The 21078-nt window shown below is 46.5% G+C and overlaps 1 protein-coding gene across 1 annotated transcript in view; it reads left to right on the top strand.

Annotated features, from left to right (window-relative positions):
* The window catches only part of LOC120059549 (laminin subunit alpha-5-like), a 316678-nt gene that overhangs the window by 237204 nt on the left and 58396 nt on the right, over nucleotides 1-21078 (top strand). Inside the window, 7 exon segments of the mRNA XM_039008682.1 lie at nucleotides 4890-5034; nucleotides 7935-8075; nucleotides 9230-9391; nucleotides 11897-12004; nucleotides 14308-14391; nucleotides 16305-16535; nucleotides 19916-20029. Coding sequence (XP_038864610.1) covers nucleotides 4890-5034; nucleotides 7935-8075; nucleotides 9230-9391; nucleotides 11897-12004; nucleotides 14308-14391; nucleotides 16305-16535; nucleotides 19916-20029 — 985 coding nt within the window.

Raw genomic sequence — 21078 nt, 5'->3', positions numbered from 1 at the left:
GTACATGTAGAGTTAACTTCCTATTCTAACCCTGTAAGTAATTGTACAGGTAGATTTAACTTCCTGTTCTATACCCTGTAGAGACAATTTGTACCTAGATTTAACTTCCTATTCTAACCCGTAGAGACATTGTACAGGTAAGTTAACTTCCTGTTCTAAACCTGTAAACATTGTGTACGTAATTTAACTTCCTGTTCTAACCCTGTAGAGACTTTGTACAGGTAGAGTTTACTTCCTATTCTAACCCTGTAGAGACATTGTACAGGTAGAGTTAACTTCCTGTTCTAACCCTGTAAGACATTGTACAGGTAGAGTTAACTTCTGTCTAAGCCTGTAAGACCATTGTACATAGAGTTAACTTCCTGTTCTAAGCTTGTTCTAAGCTTGTAGAAACATTGTACAGGTAGAGTTAACTTCCTGTTCTAACCCTGTAGAGACATTGTACAGGTAGAGTTAACTTCCTGTTCTAACCCTGTAGAGACATTGTACAGGTAAATTTAACTTCCTATTCTAACCCTGTAGAGACATTGACAGGTAAATTTAACTTCCTATTTCTAACCTGTAGAGACATTGTACAGTAGATTTAACTTCCTATTCTAACCCTGTAGAGCCATTGTACAGGTAATGTAACTTCCTATCTAACCTGTAAGAGACATTGTACCGGAAATGTAACTTCCTATTCTACCCTGTAGAGAATTGTACAGGGTCGATTTAACTTCGCTATTCTAACCCTGTAGAGACTTGTACGTAGATTTAACTTCCTATTCTAACCCTGTAGATACATTGTACAGGTAGAGTTAACTTCCCTATTCTAACCCTGTAAGACATTGTACAGGTAGATTTAACTTCTATTCTAACCCTGTAGAAGACATTGTACGGTAGTTTAACTTCCTATCTATACCGTTTTTTTCCCTGTAGAGGACAGTGTACCGTAGAGTTACTTCCTGTTTCTATACCCTGTAGACATGTACGGTAGATTTAAACTTCCTGTTCTAACCCTGTGAGACATTGTACCGGTAGAGTTAACTCCTTTTCTAAGCTAACCACTGTAGAGATCCATTGTATCAGTTAGTATTTAACTTCCTGTTACTAACCCTGTCGAGACATTGTACAGGTAGACAGTTCCTTCCTGTTCTAACCCGTGTAGAGCATTGTACAGGTAGAGTTAACTTCTGTTCTAAGCTGTAGAGACATTGTCCAGGTAGAGTTAACTTCTGTTCTAAGCTTGTTCTAGAGCTTGTAGAGACATTGACAGGTAGAGTTAACTTCCCTTTCTATACCCTGTAGAGACCATTGTAACAGGTAGAGTTAACTTCCTGTTCTAACCCTGTAGAAGACATTGTACAGGTATGAAGTTAAACTTCCTGGTTCTAACCCTGTAAGAGACATTTGTACAGGTAGAGTTAACTTCCTGTTCTAAGCCTGTTAGAGACATTGTACAGGTAGAGTTAACTTCCTGTTTCTAAGCTTGTAGAGAACATTGTACAGGTAGATTTAACGTCCTATTCTAACCCTGTAGAGACTTGTAACAGGTAGAGTTAACTTCCTATTCTAACCTGTGAGACATTGTCAGGTAGAGTTACCTTCTAGTCTAAACCCTGTAAGACATTGTAACAGGTTAGTTAACTTCCTATTCTCACCCTGTAAGAGACATGTACAGGTAGATTAACTCCTATTTCTAACCCGGTAGATACATTCTATCAGTTAATTTAACTTCCTCTGTTCTAACCCTGTAGAGACATTGTAACAGGTCGGATTTACTTCCTATTCTAACCCTGTAGAGACATGTACAGTAAATTAACTTACTGTTCTAACCCTGTAGGACATTGTACAAGGTAGATTTACTTCCTATTCTAACCCTGTAGAGACATTTGCTACCGGTAAGTTTAACTTTCGCTGTTCTAACCCTGGTAAGACATTGACAGTAGATTTACTTCCTGTTCTAACCCTGTAGAACATTTGTACAGGTAGCGTTAACTTCCGGTTTCTACCCTGTAGAGGAGACTGTACGGTAGAGTTAACTTCCTTTCTAACCCTGTAGAGACAATTGTGACAGGTAGAGTTTACTTCCTATTCTAACCCTGTAAAGACATTGTACAGGTAGGTTTACTTCCTATTCTAACCCTGTAGAGACATTGTACCGGTAGAGTTACTTCCCTGTTCTAGGAGGCATTTTCTAAGCTTTTGGAGACATTGTAACAGGTAGAGTTGAGCTTCCTGTTCTAACCCTGTAGAACATTGTACAGGTAGAGTTTTAACTTCCTATTCTAACCCTGTAAAGACATTGTACAGTAGTGTTAACATTCCTATTCTAACCCCTGTAGAGACATTGTACAGGTAGATTTAACTTTCTCCACTTTCTAACCCTGTCGAGACCTTGTAACAGGTAGAGTTAACTTCCTATTCTAACCCTTTAGAGACATTGTACAGTAGAGTTAAACTTCCTGTTCTAACCCTGTAGAGTACATTGTAAGAGGTAGAGTTAACTTCCTGTTCTACTAACTACCCCCCCTTGGTTTTTAGAGACATGTAATGGTAGATTTAACTTCCTATTCTTACCCTGTAATAGCACATTGTAACAGGTAGAGTTAACTTCCTATTCTAACCTGTAGAGGACATTGTAACAGGTAAGTTAATTTCCTGTTCCTAAAGCTTGTTTCTAAGCTGTAGAAACATGTACGGGTAGAGTTTAACTTCCTGTTCTAACACCCTGTAGAGCGTTGCACACACACCACTGAACCAGAGGCACACGGGCAACACAGCCAAACATTTGGAGTGATTATTGTCTTTGGAGAAACTCTGCAATTAATCAAAGTGAGAATCATCATGACATTGTGATTGAATATGAGACCACAACGAATATCTGACTACTGTGGAAATGCTGACATCACTGACTGACTGGTTCATAATGAATATTCTCTGTACTGTGATGTTACCGACTGACTGACTGGTTCATAATGAATATTCTCTCTGTACTGTGATGTTACCTACTGACTGACTGGTTCATAATGAATATTCTCTGTACTGTGATGTTACCGACTGACTGACTGGTTCATAATGCATATTCTCTGTACTGTGATGTTACTGACTGACTGGTTCATAATGAATATTCTCTGTACTGTGATGTTACCTACTGACTGACTGGTTCATAATGAATATTCTCTGTGATGTTACCTACTGACTGACTGGTTCATAATGAATATTCTCTGTACTGTGATGTTACCTACTGACTGACTGGTTCATAATGAATATTCTCTGTACTGTGATGTTACCTACTGACTGACTGGTTCATAATGAATATTCTCTGTACTGTGATGTTACCGACTGACTGACTGGTTCATAATGAATATTCTCTCTGTACTGTGATGTTACCGACTGACTGACTGGTTCATAATGAATATTCTCTCTGTACTGTGATGTTACTGACTGGTTCATAATGAATATTCTCTGTACTGTGATGTTACTGACTGGTTCATAATGAATATTCTCTCTGTACTGTGATGTTACTGACTGGTTCATAATGAATATTCTCTGTACTGTTATGTTACTGACTGACTGGTTCATAATGAATATTCTCTGTACTGTGATGTTACTGGCTGGTTCATAATGAATATTCTCTGTACTGTGATGTTACTGACTGGTTCATAATGAATATTCTCTCTGTACTGTGATGTTACTGACTGGTTCATAATGAATATTCTCTCTGTACTGTGATGTTACTGACTGGTTCATAATGAATATTCTCTGTACTGTGATGTTACTGACTGACTGGTTCATAATGAATATTCTCTGTACTGTTATGTTACCTACTGACTGACTGGTTCATAATGAATATTTTCTGTACTGTGATGTTACCTACTGACTGACTGGTTCATAATGAATATTCTCTGTACTGTGATGTTACTGACTGGTTCATAATGAATATTCTCTGTACTGTGATGTTACCTACTGACTGACTGGTTCATAATGAATATTCTCTGTGATGTGATGTTACTGACTGACTGGTTCATAATGAATCTTTTCTGTACTGTGATGTTACCGACTGGTTCATAATGAATATTCTCTGTACTGTGATGTTACTGACTGGTTCATAATGAATACTCTCTGTGATGTGATGTTACTGACTGACTGGTTCATAATGAATATTCTCTGTACTGTGATGTTACTGACTGGTTCATAATGAATATTCTCTGTACTGTGATGTTACTGACTGACTGGTTCATAATGAATATTCTCTGTACTGTGATGTTACTGACTGACTGACTGGTTCATAATGAATATTCTCTCTGTACTGTGATGTTACTGACTGGTTCATAATGAATATTCTCTCTGTATTGTGATGTTACTGGCTGGTTCATAATGAATATTCTCTGTACTGTGATGTTACTGACTGGTTCATAATGAATATTCTCTCTGTACTGTGATGTTACTGACTGGTTCATAATGAATATTCTCTCTGTACTGTGATGTTACTGACTGGTTCATAATGAATATTCTCTGTACTGTGATGTTACTGACTGGTTCATAATGAATATTCTCTGTACTGTGATGTTACCTACTGACTGACTGGTTCATAATGAATATTTTCTGTGATGTTACTGACTGACTGGTTCATAATGAATATTCTCTGTACTGTGATGTTACTGACTGGTTCATAATGAATATTCTCTGTGATGTGATGTTACTGACTGACTTGTTCATAATGAATATTCTCTGTACTGTGATGTTACTGACTGACTGGTTCATAATGAATATTCTCTGTACTGTGATGTTACTGACTGACTGGTTCATAATGAATATTCTCTGTACTGTGATGTTACTGACTGGTTCATAATGAATATTCTCTGTGATGTTACCGACTGACTGATATGTTTGTTTTCGTCTCTCAGATGCAAGAACAACATCATTGGTCGTCGGTGTAATCGCTGCACCCATGGTTTCTATGGTTACCCCAACTGTAGGCCATGTGACTGCAACGACGCGGGGACAGAGGAGGAAGTGTGTGACTCTTACACGGGACGATGCCTCTGCAAGGTCAGACCTGTCCGTGTCCACACTCCCTCCTGTCCGTGTCCACACTCCCTCCTGTCCGTGTCCACACTCCCTCCTGTCCGTGTCCACACTCCCTCCTGTCCGTGTCCACACTCCCTGCTGTCCGTGTCCACACTCCCTCCTGTCCGTGTCCACACTCCCTCCTGTCCGTGTCCACACTCCCTCCTGTCCGTGTCCACACTCCCTCCTGTCCGTGTCCACACTCCCTCCTGTCCGTGTCCACACTCCCTCCTGTCCGTGTCCACACTCCCTCCTGTCCGTGTCCACACTCCCTCCTGTCCGTGTCCACACTCCCTCCTGTCCGTGTCCACACTCCCTGCTGTCCGTGTCCACACTCCCTGCTGTCCGTGTCCACACTCCCTCCTGTCCGTGTCCACTCTCCCTCCTGTCCGTGTCCACACTCCCTCCTGTCCGTGTCCACACTCCCTCCTGTCCGTGTCCACACTCCCTGCTGTCCGTGTCCACACTCCCTGCTGTCCGTGTCCACACTCCCTGCTGTCCGTGTCCACACTCCCTGCTGTCCGTGTCCACACTCCCTGCTGTCCGTGTCCACACTCCCTGCTGTCCGTGTCCACTCCACCCTACTGTCCGTGTGAACTCCACCCTACTGTCTGTGTGAACTCCACCCTACTCTCTGTGTGAACTCCACCCTACTGCCTGTGTGAACTCCACCCTACTGCCTGTGTGAACTCCACCCTACTGTCTGTGTGAACTCCACCCTACTGCCTGTGTGAACTCCACCCTACTGCCTGTGTGAACTCCACCCTACTGCCTGTGTGAACTCCACCCTACTGTCTGTGTGAACTCCACCCTACTGTCTGTGTGAACTCCACCCTACTGCCTGTGTGAACTCCACCCTACTGCCTGTGTGAACTCCACCCTACTGTCTGTGTGAACTCCACCCTACTGCCTGTGTGAACTCCACCCTACTGCCTGTGTGAACTCCACCATACTGTCTGTGTGAACTCCACCCTACTGTCTGTGTGAACTCCTCCCTACTGTCTGTGTGAACTCCACCCTACTGCCTGTGTGAACTCCACCCTACTGTCTGTGTGAACTCCACCCTACTGCCTGTGTGAACTCCACCCTACTGCCTGTGTGAACTCCACCATACTGTCTGTGTGAACTCCACCCTACTGTCTGTGTGAACTCCTCCCTACTGTCTGTGTGAACTCCACCCTACTGCCTGTGTGAACTCCACCCTACTGTCTGTGTGAACTCCACCCTACTGCCTGTGTGAACTCCACCCTACTGCCTGTGTGAACTCCACCATACTGTCTGTGTGAACTCCACCCTACTGCCTGTGTGAACTCCACCCTACTGCCTGTGTGAACTCCACCCTACTCTCTGTGTGAACTCCACCCTACTCTCTGTGTGAACTCCACCCTACTCTCTGTGTGAACTCCACTCTACTGTCTGTGTGAACTCCACCCTACTGCCTGTGTGAACTCCACCCTACTGCCTGTGTGAACTCCACCCTACTGCCTGTGTGAACTCCACCATACTGTCTGTGTGAACTCCACTCTACTGTCTGTGTGAATTCCACCCTACTGTCTGTGTGAACTCCACCCTACTCTCTGTGTGAACTCCACCCTACTCTCTGTGTGAACTCCACCCTACTCTCTGTGTGAACTCCACTCTACTGTCTGTGTGAACTCCACCCTACTGCCTGTGTGAACTCCACCCTACTGCCTGTGTGAACTCCACCCTACTGCCTGTGTGAACTCCACCCTACTGTCTGTGTGAACTCCACCCTACTGTCTGTGTGAACTCCACCCTACTGTCTGTGTGAACTCCACCCTACTCTCTGTGTGAACTCCACCATACTGTCTGTGTGAACTCCACCCTACTCTCTGTGTGAACTCCACCATACTGTCTGTGTGAACTCCTCCCTACTGTCTGTGTGAACTCCACTCTACTCTCTGTGTGAACTCCACCATACTGTCTGTGTGAATTCCACCCTACTCTCTGTGTGGACTCCACCCTACTGTCTGTGTGAACTCCACTCTACTCTCTGTGTGAACTCCACCATACTGTCTGTGTGAACTCCTCCCTACTGTCTGTGTGAACTCCACCCTACTGCCTGTGTGAACTCCACCCTACTGCCTGTGTGAACTCCACCCTACTGTCTGTGTGAACTCCACCCTACTGTCTGTGTGAACTCCACCCTACTGCCTGTGTGAACTCCACCCTACTGTCTGTGTGAACTCCACCATACTGTCTGTGTGAACTCCACCCTACTCTCTGTGTGAACTCAACTCTACTCTCTGTGTGAACTCCACCCTACTGTCTGTGTGAATTCCACCCTACTCTCTGTGTGAACTCCACCCTACTGTCTGTGTGAACTCCACTCTACTCTCTGTGTGAACTCCACCATACTGTCTGTGTGAACTCCTCCCTACTGTCTGTGTGAACTCCACCCTACTGCCTGTGTGAACTCCACCCTACTGCCTGTGTGAACTCCACCCTACTGTCTGTGTGAACTCCACCCTACTGTCTGTGTGAACTCCACCATACTGTCTGTGTGAACTCCACCCTACTGCCTGTGTGAACTCCACCATACTGTCTGTGTGAACTCCACCATACTGTCTGTGTGAACTCCACCCTACTGTCTGTGTGAACTCCACTCTACTGTCTGTGTGACCTCCACCCTACTGTCTGTGTGAACTTTACTTTAATGTCAATGTAAAATGTATTTCCTCTCTCTGCTACATAACATAATGAATCATTTTTTTCGTGCATACTTAGATTGGTATTTAGAGGCAGATTAAGTTATTTCATTTTTCATGGTCCTTCGAGTTGGATATGTTCAACCAGGAAGCAGATCCTCACAAGGACGTTATTGGCCAAAGTAGCAGAACTTTGTCCCTTTCCTTTTTCAGGAGAATGTCCAGGGTGGTCGTTGTGACCAGTGCAGAGTGGAGACCTTCCACCTTGACCCCACCAACCCTAAAGGTTGCACTTCCTGTTTCTGTTTCGGAGCCACCAACCGCTGCCGTAGCTCTGAGAAACGACGGACTGAGGTAGAGAACAGAGGACAGAGGGATGTGCTTATCAGAACAGAGGACAGAGGGATGTGCTTATCAGTACAGAGGACAGAGGGATGTGCTTATCAGTACAGAGGACAGAGGGATGTGCTTATCAGTACAGAGGACAGAGGGATGTGCTTATCAGAACAGAGGACAGAGGGATGTGCTTATCAGTACAGAGGACAGAGGGATGTGCTTATCAGTACAGAGGACAGAGGGATGTGCTTATCAGTACAGAGGACAGAGGGATGTGCTTATCAGTACAGAGGACAGAGGGATGTGCTTATCAGTACAGAGGACAGGGGGATGTGCTTATCAGAACAGAGGACAGAGGGATGTGCTTATCAGAACAGAGGACAGAGGGATGTGCTTATCAGTACAGAGGACAGAGGGATGTGCTTATCAGTACAGAGGACAGAGGGATGTGCTTATCAGTACAGAGGACAGAGGGATGTGCTTATCAGAACAGAGGACAGAGGGATGTGCTTATCAGTACAGAGGACAGAGGGATGTGCTTATCAGTACAGAGGACAGAGGGATGTGCTTATCAGTACAGAGGACAGAGGGATGTGCTTATCAGTACAGAGGACAGAGGGATGTGCTTATCAGTACAGAGGACAGAGGGATGTGCTTATCAGAACAGAGGACAGGGGGATGTGCTTATCAGAACAGAGGACAGGGGGATGTGCTTATCAGTACAGAGGACAGGGGGATGTGCTTATCAGAACAGAGGACAGGGGGATGTGCTTATCAGAACAGAGGACAGGGGGATGTGCTTATCAGAACAGAGGACAGAGGGATGTGCTTATCAGAACAGAGGACAGAGGGATGTGCTTATCAGTACAGAGGACAGGGGGATGTGCTTATAGTTGTGTGTGTTTGCTCAACAGTTTCATATTTTGCCCGCAGGTTCCCAGATTATATTACAACTGTCATAAAACTCAGGAGATGTACTGTTTGTTCTGCAACACAATTGAGTTTTAAATCAATGCTGTGTGGTTTAAGTAAAGTTTGTTTTACACGTATTAACATTGTTTATGTGTAGTAATATGTCATGTGTATAATCCCCAGGTGATAGACATGATGGGTGCTGCTGGGAGCAGACAGACAGGAAGTGTTATATTAATGTTATTATACCATCTCTATAGGTGATGGACATGATGGTCTGGGTGCTGCTGGGAGCAGACAGACAGGAAGTTCCTGTGACAGTATATCCTGGACAGGATGTGGTGGAGGCGGACCTTGATGATGTACCTGATGTCTACCAAGACCTCCTGTGGCACGCTCCTAGAACATACCTGGGAGACAAGGTACGGACAATATACCACATGATAAAACACAAGTTATTATCGGAAAACAGTATTGTTATATATAAATGGCATTGTCTCCTCTTCAACATACGTACATACAGGTTCAGAGTTCAACATTTGTACGTTTTAGTAATTTAGCAGATACTGATCCAGAGAAATTGACAGTTAGTAAGTCTTATCCTGCCAAAAGCAATGAGGCTAACACCTCTGACCCATTGTCTGTTAAACAATAATTAGATCAACTGTGACTTGTGCAGGTGGGAGAGGGCGGAAGAGGATGGGAGAGAGGGCGGGAGAGGGCGGGAGAGGGCGGGAGAGAGGGAGGGAGAGAGGGCGGGAGAGAGGGCGGGAGAGAGGGTGGGGGAGAGGGCGGGAGAGAGGGTGGGGGAGAGGGAGGGAGAGAGGGTGGGGGAGAGGGAGGGAGAGAGGGTGGGGGAGAGGGCGGGAGAGAGGGTGGGAGAGGGAGGGAGAGAGGGTGGGGGAGAGGGCGGGAGAGAGGGTGGGAGAGGGAGGGAGAGAGGGTGGGGGAGAGGGCGGGAGAGGGAGGGAGAGAGAGGACGAGAGAGGGCGGGAGAGGGCAAGAGAGGGCGGGAGAGGGAGGGAGGGAGAGAGAGGGCGGGAGAGATAGGGCGGGAGAGAGAGGGCGGGAGAGGGCGGGAGAGGTCGGGAGAGGGCGGGAGAGGGAGGACGAGAGAGGGCGGGAGAGGGCAAGAGAGGGCGGGAGAGGGAGGGAGGGAGAGAGAGGGCGGGAGAGAGAGGGCGAGAGAGAGAGGACGGGAGAGGGCGGGAGAGGGCGGGAGAGGGCGGGAGAGGGCAGGAGAGAGAGGTCGGGAGAGAGAGGTCGGGAGAGGTCGGGAGAGGGCAGGAGAGGGAGGGAGAGAGAGGGAGAGAGAGGGCGGGAGAGGTCGGGAGAGGTCGGGAGAGGGCGGGAGAGGGCGGGAGAGGTCGGGAGAGGTCGGGAGAGGGCGGGAGAGGGCAGGAGAGAGAGGTCGGGAGAGGGCAGGAGAGGGCAGGAGAGGGAGGTCGGGAGAGGGCGGAAGAGGTCGGGAGAGGGCGGGAGAGGGCGGGAGAGGGCGGGAGAGGGCGGGAGAGAGAGGGAGAGAGAGGTCGGGAGAGGGCAGGAGAGGGCGGGAGCTGCTGGGGTGGGTGAAATAAATGCATCAGGGTTGGTGGTGAGGGTTTGCAGGAGCAAAAGGAGGCTACATCAGATTACACTAGTGCTAAGGACTATATATAGTACGCACGCACGCACGCACGCACGCACGCACGCACACACACACACACACTCTAAAGAGGATGTGCAGACAGACAGAGTGTATAGAGATAGGGGTCTTTGTTTTGTCTAGAGTATAACACCTGGTTTATCTTGCCTTTTGAACAAGCTTAGTTACCCTTCCTTTAGCATTAGTGCTTGTTCACAAGACTCTCTGTCTCTCCCGGTGTTCTGTCGCTTCCTGTCTTCTCTGCCTCTCCCGGTGTTCTGTCGCTTCCTGTCTTCTCTGTCTCTTCCTGTCTTCTCTGTCTCTTTCTGTCTCTTCTTTGTCTTCTCTGTCTCTTCCTTGTCTTCTCTGTCTCTTCCTTGTCTTCTCTGGCTCTTCCTTGTCTTCTCTGGCTCTTCCTTGTCTTCTCTGGCTCTTCCTTGTCTTCTCTGGCTCTTCCTTGTCTTCTCTGGCTCTTCCTTGTCTTCTCTGGCTCTTCCTTGTCTTCTCTGGCTCTTCATTGTCTTCTCTGGCTCTTCCTTGTCTTCTCTGGCTCTTCCTTGTCTTCTCTGGCTCTTCATTGTCTTCTCTGGCTCTTCCTTGTCTTCTCTGGCTCTTCCTTGTCTTCTCTGGCTCTTCCTTGTCTTCTCTGGCTCTTCCTTGTCTTCTCTGGCTCTTCCTTGTCTTCTCTGGCTCTTCCTTGTCTTCTCTGGCTCTTCCTTGTCTTCTCTGGCTCTTCCTTGTCTTCTCTGGCTCTTCCTTGTCTTCTCTGGCTCTTCCTTGTCTTCTCTGGCTCTTTCTTGTCTTCTCTGGCTCTTTCTGGCTCTTCCTGTCTTCTGTCTCTTCCTGTCTTCTGTCTCTTCCTGTCTTCTGTCTCTCCCTGTCTTCTGTCTCTTCCTGACTTCTCTGTCTCTCCCTGTCTCTTCCTGTCTTCTGTCCTCCCTGCCTCTTCCTGTCCTCTTTGTCTTTTCCTGACCTCTTTGTCTCTGTCTCTTCCTGTCTTCTCTCTCTCTTCCTGTCTTCTGTCTCTTCCTGTCCTCTCTGTCTCTGTCTCTTCCTGTCTTCTGTCTCTTCCTGTCCTCTCTGTCTCTGTCTCTTCCTGTCTTCTGTCTCTTCTTGTCCTCTCTGTCTCTTCCTGTCTTCTGTCTCTTCCTGTCTTCTCTGTCAATATCGGTCTCTTTCTATCCCTTTATTGTTATTCCTCTATTATTTCTGTCTTGCTCTCCACCTCTTTTTTCTCTGTCCCTCTCTCTCTCTCCATCTCTCCTTCCCTCCCTCTCATCCCTCTCTAATCATCTCTATCTAGGTGTCGTCTTATGGAGGCTATCTGCGGTATCATCTACACACTCAGACTATGAGAGGAGATGTTGTCTCTCTGCCCGCTGAAGCCTCTCGACCTGACGTCATTCTCAAGGTGCACATCCCACCACAGGGACCCCATGCTTTACACCCAAACACAATAGAATGATGTTAACGCCAAAGTAGTACTTGGTATCGTTTGAAGCGTCTGAAATAAAGTATGAAGTATGTAAACCTTGTTCCAGAGATCTGGTTCAATTCTGCAACAACAAAAAAAGAGGTGCTTGTGTCGTTTAAATGCTGTGTGTACGGTGCCTTCGGAAAGTATTCAGACCCCTTGACTTTTTCCACATTTTGTTACGTTACAGCCTTATTCTAAAATGGATTAAATCGTTTTCCCCCCTCATCAATATACACACACAATACCACATAATGACAAAGCAAAAAAATGTTTTTAGACATTTTTGCTAATAAAAAAAAGTTTTAAAAATGACCACATTTACATAAGTATTCAGACCCTTTACTCAGGACTTTGTTGAAGCACCTTTGGCAGCGATTACAGCCTCGAGTCTTCTTGGGTATGATGCTACAAGCTTGGCACATCTGTATTTGGGGAGTTTCTCTCATTTTCCTCTGCAGATCCTCTCAAGCTCTGTCAGGTTGGATGGGGAGTGTTGCTGCACATCTATTTTCAGGTCTCTCCAGAGATGTTCAATCGTGTTCAAGTCCTGGCTCTGGCTAGGTCACTCAAGGACATTACTACTTGTGTCGAAGCCACACCTGTGTTGTCTCTGCTGTGTGCTTAGGGTCATTGTCCTGTTGGAAGGTGAACCTTCACCACAGTCTGAGGTCCTGAGTGCTCTGGAGCAAGTTTTCATCAAGGATCTCTCTGTACTTTGTTCTGTTCATCTTTGCCTCGATCCTGACTAGTCTCCCAGTCCCTGCCAATGAAAAACATCCCCACAGCATGATGCTGCCACCACCATGCTTCACTGTAGAGATGGTGCCAGGTTTCCTCCAGACGTGACGCTTGGCATTCAGGCCAAAGAGTTCAATCTTGGTTTCATCAGACCAGAGAATCTTGTTTCTCATGGTCTGAGAGTCTTTAGGTGCCTTTTGGCAAACTCCAAGCGGACTGTCATGTGCCTTTAACTGAGGAGTGGCTTCCATCTGGCCGCTCTCCCATAAACGCCTGATTGGTGGAGTGCTGCAGAGATGGTTGTCCTTCTGGAAGGTTCTCCCATCTCCACAGAGGAACTCTGGAGCTCTGTCAGAGTGACCATTGGGTTCTTGGTCACCTCCCTGACCAAGGCCCTTCTCCTCCGATTGTTCAGTTTGGCCGGGCAGCCAGCTCTAGGACGAGTCTTGGTGGTTCCAAACTTATTCCATTTAAGAATGATGGAGGCCACTGAGTTCTTGGGGACCTTCAATGCTGTAGAAATGTTTTGGTACCCTTCCCCAGATCTGTGCCTCGACACAATCCTGTCTCGGAGCTCTACGCACAATTCCTTTGACCTCATGGCTTGGTTTCTGCTCTGACATGCACTGTCAACTGTGGGATCTTATATAGACAGGTGTGTGCCTTTCCAAATCGAGTCTCATAGCAAAGGGTCTGAATACTTATGTAAATAAGGTATTTCTGTTTATTATTTTTAATAAATTAGCAAACATTTCTAAAAACCATGTTTTTAGATTGATGAGGGGGGGAAAGTAATTTAGTCCATTTTAGAATAAGACTGTAAAGTAACAAAATGTGGAAAAAGTCAAAGGGTCTGAATACTTTCCAAATGCACTGTATGCCTTTCTCAGTCAACTGAGGAGCTATTCTCATTCACATTAGCTACCAGTAAGGCTGGTTAATCCCTGTTGATAATGTAGCTGTTCTCATTAACATTAGCTACCAGTAAGGCTGGTTAATCCCTGTTGATAATGTAGCTGTTCACATTAACTACCAGTAAGGCTGGTTAATCCCTGTTGATAATGTAGCTGTTCACATTAACTACCAGTAAGGCTGGTTAATCCCTGTTGATAATGTAGCTGTTCTCATTAACTACCAGTAAGGCTGGTTAATCCCTGTTGATAATGTAGCTGTTCCCATTCACATTAACTACCAGTAAGGCTGGTTAATCCCTGTTGATAATGTAGCTGTTCCCATTCACATTAACTACCAGTAAGGCTGGTTAATCCCTGTTGATAATGTAGCTATTCTCATTAACATTAGCTACCAGTAAGGCTGGTTAATCCCTGTTGATAATGTAGCTATTCTCATTAACATTAGCTACCAGTAAGGCTGGTTAATCCCTGTTGATAATGTAGCTGTTCTCATTCACATTAACTACCAGTAAGGCTGGTTAATCCCTGTTGATAATAGTTGTGCGTCTGATAATAAAGGCTGTGTGTGTGTCTCTGTGTCTCCAGGGTAACCAGATGACCCTGGTGTTTATGGAGATAGAATATTCTTCACCTGAAGAACCACACCTGGGGATAGTCCACATGGTGGAGGTAGGACACTGACCACCTGGGGATAGTCCACATGGTGGAGGAGGTACACTGACCACCTGGGGATAGTCCACATGGTGGAGGTAGGACACTGACCACCTGGGGATAGTCCACATGGTGGAGGAGGGACACTGACCACCTGGGGATAGTCCACATGGTGGAGGAGGGACACTGACCTGACCACCTGGGGATCGTCCACATGGTGGAGGAGGGACACTGACCTGACCACCTGGGGATCGTCCACATGGTGAAGGAGGGACACTGACCTGACCACCTGGGGATAGTCCACATGGTGGAGGAGGGACACTGACCTGACCACCTGGGGATAGTCCACATGGTGGAGGAGGGACACTGACCACCTGGGGATAGTCTGCATGGTGGAGGAGGGACACTGACCTGACCACCTGGGGATAGTCCACATGGTGGAGGAGGGACACTGACCACCTGGGGATAGTCCACATGGTGGAGGAGGGACACTGACCACCTGGGGATAGTCCACATGGTGGAGGAAGGACACTGACCTGACCACCTGGGGATAGTCCACATGGTGGAGGAGGGACACTGACCACCTGGGGATAGTCCACATGGTGGAGGAGGGACACTGACCTGACCACCTGGGGATAGTCCACATGGTGGAGGAGGGACACTGACCTGACCACCTGGGGATAGTCCACATGGTGGAGGAGGGACACTGACCTGACCACCTGGGGATAGTCCACTTGGTGGAGGAGGGACACTGACCTGACCACCTGGGGATAGTCCACATGGTGGAGGTAGGACACTGACCACCTGGGGATAGTCCACATGGTGGAGGAGGGACACTGACCACCTGGGGATAGTCCACATGGTGGAGGAGGGACACTGACCTGACCACCTGGGGATAGTCCACATGGTGGAGGTGGGACACTGACCACCTGGGGATAGTCCACATGGTGGAGGAGGGACACTGACCTGACCACCTGGGGATAGTCCACATGGTGGAGGAGGGACACTGACCTGACCACCTGGGGATAGTCCACATGGTGGAGGAGGGACACTGACCTGACCACCTGGGGATAGTCCACATAGTGGTGGAGGGACACTGACCTGACCACCTGGGGATAGTCCACATGGTGGAGGAGGGACACTGACCTGACCACCTGGGGATAGTCCACATGGTGGAGGAGGGACACTGACCTGACCACCTGGGGATAGTCCACATGGTGGAGGTAGGACACTGACCACCTGGGGATAGTCCACATGGTGGAGGAGGGACACTGACCTGACCACCTGGGGATAGTCCACATGGTGGAGGAGGGACACTGACCACCTGGGGATAGTCCACATGGTGGAGGTAGGACACTGACCACCTGGGGATAGTCCACATGGTGGAGGAGGGACACTGACCTGACCACCTGGGGATAGTCCACATGGTGGAGGAGGGACACTGACCACCTGGGGATAGTCCACATGGTGGAGGTAGGACACTGACCTGACCACTAGCCGATGGCCACTGACCATTAACACAGTTAATAAAGGATGTATTCAGATTGATCCAGATTCAACTCCCCATGAAACATTCTGTTGAAGTCTGTATTTCCATCTCAATATGTCTTTTCATTCATTCTTTTCATACTGCAGTATTCTGTCCTTTTGACATCTACCATCATGACATTTTATTAATTTTTTATTTTTCCTTTATTTAACTAGGCAAGTCAGTTAAGAACAAATTCTTATTTACAATGACAGCCTACCGGGGAACAGAGGGTTAACTGTCTTGTTCAGGGGCAGAACGACAGATTTTTACCTTGTCAGCTCAGAGATTCGATTTAGCAACCTTTCGGTTACTAGTCCAACGCTCTAACCACTAGGCTACCTGCCGTCATAATACCCATGCCTACTCTCACCCCCATCTCTTTCTTTACACCCCCTCCCAGGGAAGTTTCCGCCACGCCCGGACGGGGAACGTGGTGTCTAGAGAGGAACTGATGATGGTTCTGGTTGGTTTAGAGTCTCTCCAGATCAGAGCTCTCCACTCCCAGTCTGCCCACACTGTGTCGCTACGCGGGGTCGTGCTGGAGGGAGCACAGACACTGCCCACGGGACGACACGCCAACAACGTAGAGATCTGTCTCTGTCCCGCTAACTACCGGGGAGACTCCTGCCAGGTTGGTGTTCGTAATGTGTTCTAAATGTATTATTACTATGTTATTAACAGGTTAAGACTATGTTAGGACTATTTTAGGACGATGTTATGACTGGGTTGTTATTCATATGTTATTAATGTGTTATTAATAAAACATTCCTGGGTTATTACTGGGTTACTAACCATAGCCCAACAGCGTAGAGATCTGCCTCTGTCCCGCTAACTACCCGGGAGACTCCTGCCATGTTGGAATGGGTCGACTGATTAGTATCGTGTTATTACTGTGTTACTAACCCTGCCAGGTTGGAATGGGTCGACTCATTAGTATCGTGTTATTAACCCTGCCAGGTTGGAATGGGTCGACTGATTAGTATGGTGTTATTACTGTGTTACTAACCCTGCCAGGTTGGAATGGGTCGACTGATTAGTATCGTGTTATTACTGTGTTATTAACCCTGCCAGGTTGGAATGGGTCGACTGATTAGTATGGTGTTATTACTGTGTTACTAACCCTGCCAGGTTGGAATGGGTCGACTGGTTAGTATCGTGTTATTACTGTGTTAACTAACCCTGCCAGGTTGGAATGGGTCGACTGGTTAGTATCGTGTTATTACTGTGTTATTAACCCTGCCAGGTTGGAATGGGTCGACTGGTTAGTATGGTGTTATTACTGTGTTACTAACCCTGCCAGGTTGGAATGGGTCGACTGATTAGTATCGTGTTATTACTGTGTTAACTAACCCTGCCAGGTTGGAATGGGTCGACTGATTAGTATCGTGTTATTACTGTGTTAACTAACCCTGCCAGGTTGGAATGGGTGGACTGATTAGTATGGTGTTATTACTGTGTTTACTAACCCTGCCAGGTTGGAATGGGTCGACTGGTTAGTATGGTGTTATTACTGTGTTACTAACCCTGCCAGGTTGGAATGGGTCGACTGGTTAGTATGGTGTTATTACTGTGTTACTAACCCTGCCAGGTTGGAATGGGTGGACTGATTAGTATGGTGTTATTACTGTGTTTACTAACCCTGCCAGGTTGGAATGGGTCGACTGATTAGTATCGTGGTATTACTGTGTTACTAACCCTGCCAGGTTGGAATGGGTCAACTGATTAGTATCGTGTTAACTAACCCTGCCAGGTTGGAATGGGTCGACTGATTAGTATCGTGTTATTACTGTGTTACTAACCCTGCCAGGTTGGAATGGGTCGACTGATTAGTATCGTGTTAACTAACCCTGCCAGGTTGGAATGGGTCGACTGGTTAGTATCGTGTTATTACTGTGTTACTAACCCTGCCAGGTTGGAATGGGTCGACTGGTTAGTATTGTGTTATTACTGTGTTAGCTAACCCTGCCAGGTTGGAATGGGTCGACTGGTTAGTATTGTGTTATTACTGTGTTATTAACCCTGCCAGGTTGGAATGGGTCGACTGATTAGTATCGTGTTAACTAACCCTGCCAGGTTGGAATGGGTCGACTGGTTAGTATCGTGTTATTACTGTGTTACTAACCCTGCCAGGTTGGAATGGGTCGACTGGTTAGTATTGTGTTATTACTGTGTTAGCTAACCCTGCCAGGTTGGAATGGGTCGACTGGTTAGTATTGTGTTATTACTGTGTTAGCTAACCCTGCCAGGTTGGAATGGGTCGACTCATTAGTATCGTGTTATTACTGTGTTAACTAACCCTGCCAGGTTGGAATGGGTCGACTGGTTAGTATTGTGTTAACTAACCCTGCCAGGTTGGAATGGGTCGACTGGTTAGTATCGTGTTATTACTGTGTTAACTAACCCTGCCAGGTTGGAATGGGTCGACTGATTAGTATCGTGTTATTACTGTGTTACTAACCCTGCCAGGTTGGAATGGGTCGACTGGTTAGTATGGTGTTATTACTGTGTTAACTAACCCTGCCAGGTTGGAATGGGTCGACTGATTAGTATGGTGTTATTAACCCTGCCAGGTTGGAATGGGTCAACTGGTTAGTATCGTGTTAACTAACCCTGCCAGGTTGGAATGGGTCGACTGGTTAGTATCGTGTTATTACTGTGTTACTAACCCTGCCAGGTTGGAATGGGTCAACTGGTTAGTATTGTGTTATTACTGTGTTATTAACCCTGCCAGGTTGGAATGGGTCGACTGGTTAGTATTGTGTTATTACTGTGTTAGCTAACCCTGCCAGGTTGGAATGGGTCGACTGGTTAGTATGGTGTTATTACTGTGTTAGCTAACCCTGCCAGGTTGGAATGGGTGGACTGATTAGTATCGTGTTATTACTGTGTTATTAACCCTGCCAGGTCAGATCACAGCCAGCTGATTGTTTAATATACATGTGGGTACTACTGTATGTTATTACTGTGTTATTAACCCTGCCAGGTCAGACCACAGCCAGCTGATTGTTTAATATACATGTGGGTACTACTGTATGTTATTACTGTGTTATTAACCCTGCCAGGTCAGATCACAGCCAGCTGATTGTTTAATATACATGTGGGTACTACTGTATGTTATTACATTGCTGGATATCTAAATATGGATTTTTTGGAGGTTTTTACTCGAGATATCCCAACCTTATAGTTAGGTGTGATAAACAGTGATTATATGTCCACAGATTTGTCCATGCAGATAGGAATCAAGTCAGAATCTCCGTCTCAGCTGATCTCTGTCCCCCTTCTCTCCCTCACCTTCTATCTCTCCCCTGGCTCTCTCCCACCTTCTCTCTCTCCCCCACCATCTATCTCTCCCCTTGCACTCCCTCACCTTCTCTCTCCCCCTCACCTTCTATCTCTCCCCTGGCTCTCCCTCACCTTCTCTCTCTCCCTCACCTTCGATCTCTCCCCCTGCTCTCCCTCACCTTCTCTCTCTCCCTCACCTTCTATCTCTCCCCTGGCTCTCCCTCACCTTCTCTCTCTCCCTCACCTTCTCTCTCTCCCTCACCTTCTATCTCTCTCCCCCTGCTGTCCCTAACCTTCTCTCCCCCCCTCACCTTCTATCTCTCTCTCCCCTGCTGTCCCTCACCTTCTCAATCCCCCTCACCTTCTATCTCTCTCTCCCCCTGCTGTCCCTCACCTTCTCTCTCCCCCTGCTGTCCATCACCCTCCCCCTGCTCTCCTTCACCATCTCTCCCTCCCTCACCTTCGATCTCTCTCTCCCCCTGCTCTCCTTCACCCTCCCCCTGCTCTCCCTCACCATCTCTCTCTCCCTCACCTTTGATCTCTCTCTCCCCCTGCTCTCCTTCACCATCTCTCTCTCCCCCTGCTGTCCCTCACCCTCCCCCTGCTGTCCCTCACCATCTCTCTCTCCCTCACCTTCGATCTCTCTTTCCCCCCGCTCTCCTTCACCATCTCTCTCTCCCTCACCTTCGATCTCTTCTCCCCGTCCTCCTCCTTTTCCCTCCTCTCCAGCAATGTGCTCCAGGGTACTACAGAGACACTAAAGGGCTGTTCCTGGGGAAGTGTGTTCCCTGCAACTGTAATGGCCACTCTGACCAGTGTCTAGACGGGTCTGGAGTCTGTGAGGTGAGTGCTGCTTGTTTATACCAATGACAAAGATTGTTTACATCAATCGCAAAAAAAATGCAAAATGTAATTCATAGGTTACTCCTGGATGGATCAGGAAGTTGTATCACAATAAAAGATGCAGACTCTCATCTCTTTGCAATCAACTATTAATGACATTAATATTTTGGCTTTCCAGCTGAATTATAGTCAGTACTAAACACCACAATAACTGTAGTCAGTCCTATAACTGTAGTCAGTACTATAACACCACTATAACTGTAGTCAGTACTATAACACCACTATAACTGTAGTAAGTACTATAACTGTAGACAGTACTATAACTGTAGTCAGTACTATAACACCACTATAACTGTAGTCATTACTATAACTGTAGTCGGTACTATAACTGTAGTCAGTACTATAACACCACTATAACTGTAGTCATTACTATAACTGTAGTCAGTACTATAACTGTAGTCAGTACTATAACACCACTATAACTGTAGTCAGTACTATAACTGTAGTCAGTACTATAACACCACTATAACTGTAGACAGTACTATAACTGTAGTCAGTACTATAACACCACTATAACTGTAGTCAGTACTATAACTGTAGTCGGTACTATAACTGTAGTCAGTACTATAACACCACTATAACTGTAGTCATTACTATAACTGTAGTCAGTACTATAACTGTAGTCAGTACTATAACTGTAGTCAGTACTATAACACCACTATAACTGTAGTCAGTACTATAACTGTAGTCAGTACTACAACACCACTATAACTGTAGTCAGTACTATAACTGTAGTCAGTACTATAACACCACTATAACTGTAGTCAGTACTATAACTGTAGTCAGTACTATAACTGTAGTCAGTACTATAACTGTAGTCATGCTATAACAACACTTTAACTGTAGTCAGGACTATAACACCACTATAACTGTAGTCAGTACTATAACTGTAGTCAGCACTATAACTGTAGTCAGTACTATAACTGTAGTCAGCACTATAACTGTAGTCAGTACTATAACTGTAGTCAGTTCTATAACACCACTATAAC

The sequence above is a fragment of the Salvelinus namaycush genome, chromosome 14 (assembly GCF_016432855.1).
Source record: "Salvelinus namaycush isolate Seneca chromosome 14, SaNama_1.0, whole genome shotgun sequence".
Taxonomy (NCBI): Eukaryota; Metazoa; Chordata; class Actinopteri; order Salmoniformes; family Salmonidae; genus Salvelinus; species Salvelinus namaycush.
The sequence above is the reverse complement of the archived record's forward strand: the minus strand, read 5'-3'. Positions and strand labels throughout refer to the sequence as shown.